General features: G+C 39.0%; 1 protein-coding gene across 3 annotated transcripts in view; it reads right to left on the bottom strand.

Moving 5' to 3' along the window:
- The window catches only part of LOC143026510 (salivary peroxidase/catechol oxidase-like), a 46,201-nt gene extending 44,311 nt beyond the window's left edge, over window positions 1–1,890 (bottom strand). The window contains exon 1 of one of the 3 annotated variants that reach the window (XM_076187038.1): window positions 1,769–1,890. Coding sequence is in view for 1 of the 3 variants with exons in the window: in XM_076187035.1 (XP_076043150.1) it covers window positions 1,692–1,695 (4 nt within the window). In the remaining 2 variants the exon portion in view is untranslated. Of the gene's footprint in view, window positions 1–1,691; window positions 1,711–1,768 lie in introns of those variants that run through there. The other 2 variants (XM_076187037.1, XM_076187035.1) reach the window with 2 other exon arrangements.
- Window positions 1,891–2,500: the final 610 nt, after the last annotated feature.

Raw genomic sequence — 2,500 nt, 5'->3', positions numbered from 1 at the left:
GATATCGTGCCACACGAAAGACTTGCTAAATTAGCTTCTCAGAGAATAAATGGTAACCTATTAACCTGGACTAGTAATTGGTTAAACGATCGTCAACAGAGTTGTGTTAAATGGCAAAATTTCTAGATGGAAAAATGTTACGAGTAGAGTTCCTCAGGGTTCCGTTCTTGGTCCACTTCTGTTCATAGTATATGTAAACGATATAGACCATGGACTGAAATATTTTGTCTCCAAATTTGATGATGGCATAAAACTGTGCGGAATGGCAAATGATCACTTATACCAATTAGATATTCAAGAAGATCTAGATAAACTACAACAATGGTCTGAAAAGTGGCTAATGAAATTTAACATGAGTAAATGTAAAGTTATACACATAGATAAAAATAACAATAAATACGACTACAAGTTAACAAAAATAGATAGTGAAACGGATCTTGGCGTAATTGTCAGTGATGATTTTAAATCATCTAAACAGTGTATTTCCGCCTCAGAGAAGGCAAAAAAGTTTTTAGGACTGATTGCGCGATCTTTTAATTCTAAAAATCCATCTGTCATCAACAAGCTATATAAATCGTTAGTTCGTCCACATTTGGAATATGCTGTTTCCGTATGGTCATCGAATCTCGTTAAAGACATTGTCAGATTGGAAAAAGTACAACGGTGAGCCACAAAACTGATTCCAAATATCAGAAATAAATCTTACGAAAATCGACTAAAATATATGAATATATTTCCCCTAAAACAGCGTAGACTCAGAGGTGATTTGATACGGGTCTTTAATATTCTAAAGGGAATTGACAACTTCAAAAGTGACGAAATTTTCACAATGAATGCGAATCAGACAAGAAATAATAGTCCCAAACTGTCAGGAAGTACATTTGATTTGGAAGTGGGTAGAGACAACTTCGCCAACCGTGTAATTAATAAATGAAATAAACTTCCTGCAGAGACAGTGCAATGTAGTACAGTTCGAAGCTTTGAGATTCATTTAGATAAACACCTAAGCAAGATGCTGTAATGCCTGTCATTTTTTTAATTTGTATTTGTGTATGTTTTATTGTTTATTCATTTATTATTCATCTGGTTATTCTTATTTATCTATTATTCATTATAATTTATTTTTACTTTTGTTTGTTTATTATCATTATCTGTTTGTTGTATTCATTTATCTATTTTTTTCCGCATTTGACCTAATTATCGATCAAAAGGTCTCCTGTTGGCATCCCCTTCCTTTCTAATACTTTATGATATATATATATATATATATATATATATATATATATATATATATATATATATATATATATATGTCACTGAATCCCTTCCCAAAACATGACGGTTGACAGGCAGGAGTCCGTAAAGGTGCAAAAGCAATCAACCACCCGAGCAGTCAAGAGCTGAACGAAACACTGACAGACAGACAGACATTAATTGTGTTCGTCCTAGTGATTTTCAAAACGTCGAAAACTGTATCACATGCGATTGCTCGTGCAGGAAGTGCATTCCCGTCCTTCCTTGACCATGCGGTTGGCGAAGTCGTTTCTACCACTCGTATTCTCCTCCTCCTCCTCTTCCTCCTGTTCCTCCAAGGTAATACCTACGTGCTGCCATAATTTCTTGTCTGAATGTACTGTTATTTATTTGTTTATTATTATTTTCCTTTTTGGAAAGTCCGTGCATGCACTCACCCATCAATGTTCTCACACTTTAAATATACAACATGGGACAAAGTCCTGTTTTGTCCACTTTGTAGGGAAGGACTGACCAGGGGGCACGGAGAGCGAGGGGAAGGCGGGAGGGTAGGCAGGAAGGTAGGCTAGATGTGAAGCTCACTTGTTTCCACGGCGGTAACTCCAAGGGAACTGGCTGGCAAGTCCAAGGTTCCCGCCCTGGGAGCCAAGGAGACAGGCAGAGGCAGGGAGGGAGGGAGGGAGGGAAGTAGGTAGGGAGTTAGGAAGGGAGTTAGGAACACGCCGGTCCACTCCTAGGCCTCTGCCTCTCTCTGCCTCTCTCTCTCTCCCTCTCTCCTTCTCTCCTTCTCTCTCTCTCTTTCTCTCTCTCTCTATCTATCTATCTATCTACTTTGTTTCTCTATCTCTTTGCCTCTCTCTTCCCCTACTTTTTCTCTACGTCTCTCTCTCTCTCTCTCTCTCTCTCTCTCTCTCTCTCTCTCTCTCTCTCTCTCTCTCTCTCTCTCTCTCTCTCTCTCTCTCTCTCTCTCTTTCTCTCTCTCTCCCTGTCTCTCTCTCTATCTATCTATATATCTATCTATCTACTTTGTTTCTCTCTCTCTTTGCCTCTCTCTCCCCCTACTTTTTTTCTCTACGTCTCTCTCTTTCTCTCTCTCTCTCTCTCTCTCTCTCTCTCTCTCTCTCTCTCTCTCTCTCTCTACCTATCTATCTATCTATCTATTTATCTATCTATCTCTCTTTTCATGTGTAATTAATTATTATCCCACCTGTCGTTCCGCCTGCTGGCCCACCTCGCGATTCCTGGA

The sequence above is a fragment of the Oratosquilla oratoria genome, chromosome 6, assembly GCF_046742065.1.
Source record: "Oratosquilla oratoria isolate Oo_2021 chromosome 6, ASM4674206v1, whole genome shotgun sequence".
Classification (NCBI taxonomy): domain Eukaryota; kingdom Metazoa; phylum Arthropoda; class Malacostraca; order Stomatopoda; family Squillidae; genus Oratosquilla; species Oratosquilla oratoria.
Note: the sequence above shows the minus strand (reverse complement) of the source record. Positions and strands in the feature narration are given on the sequence as shown.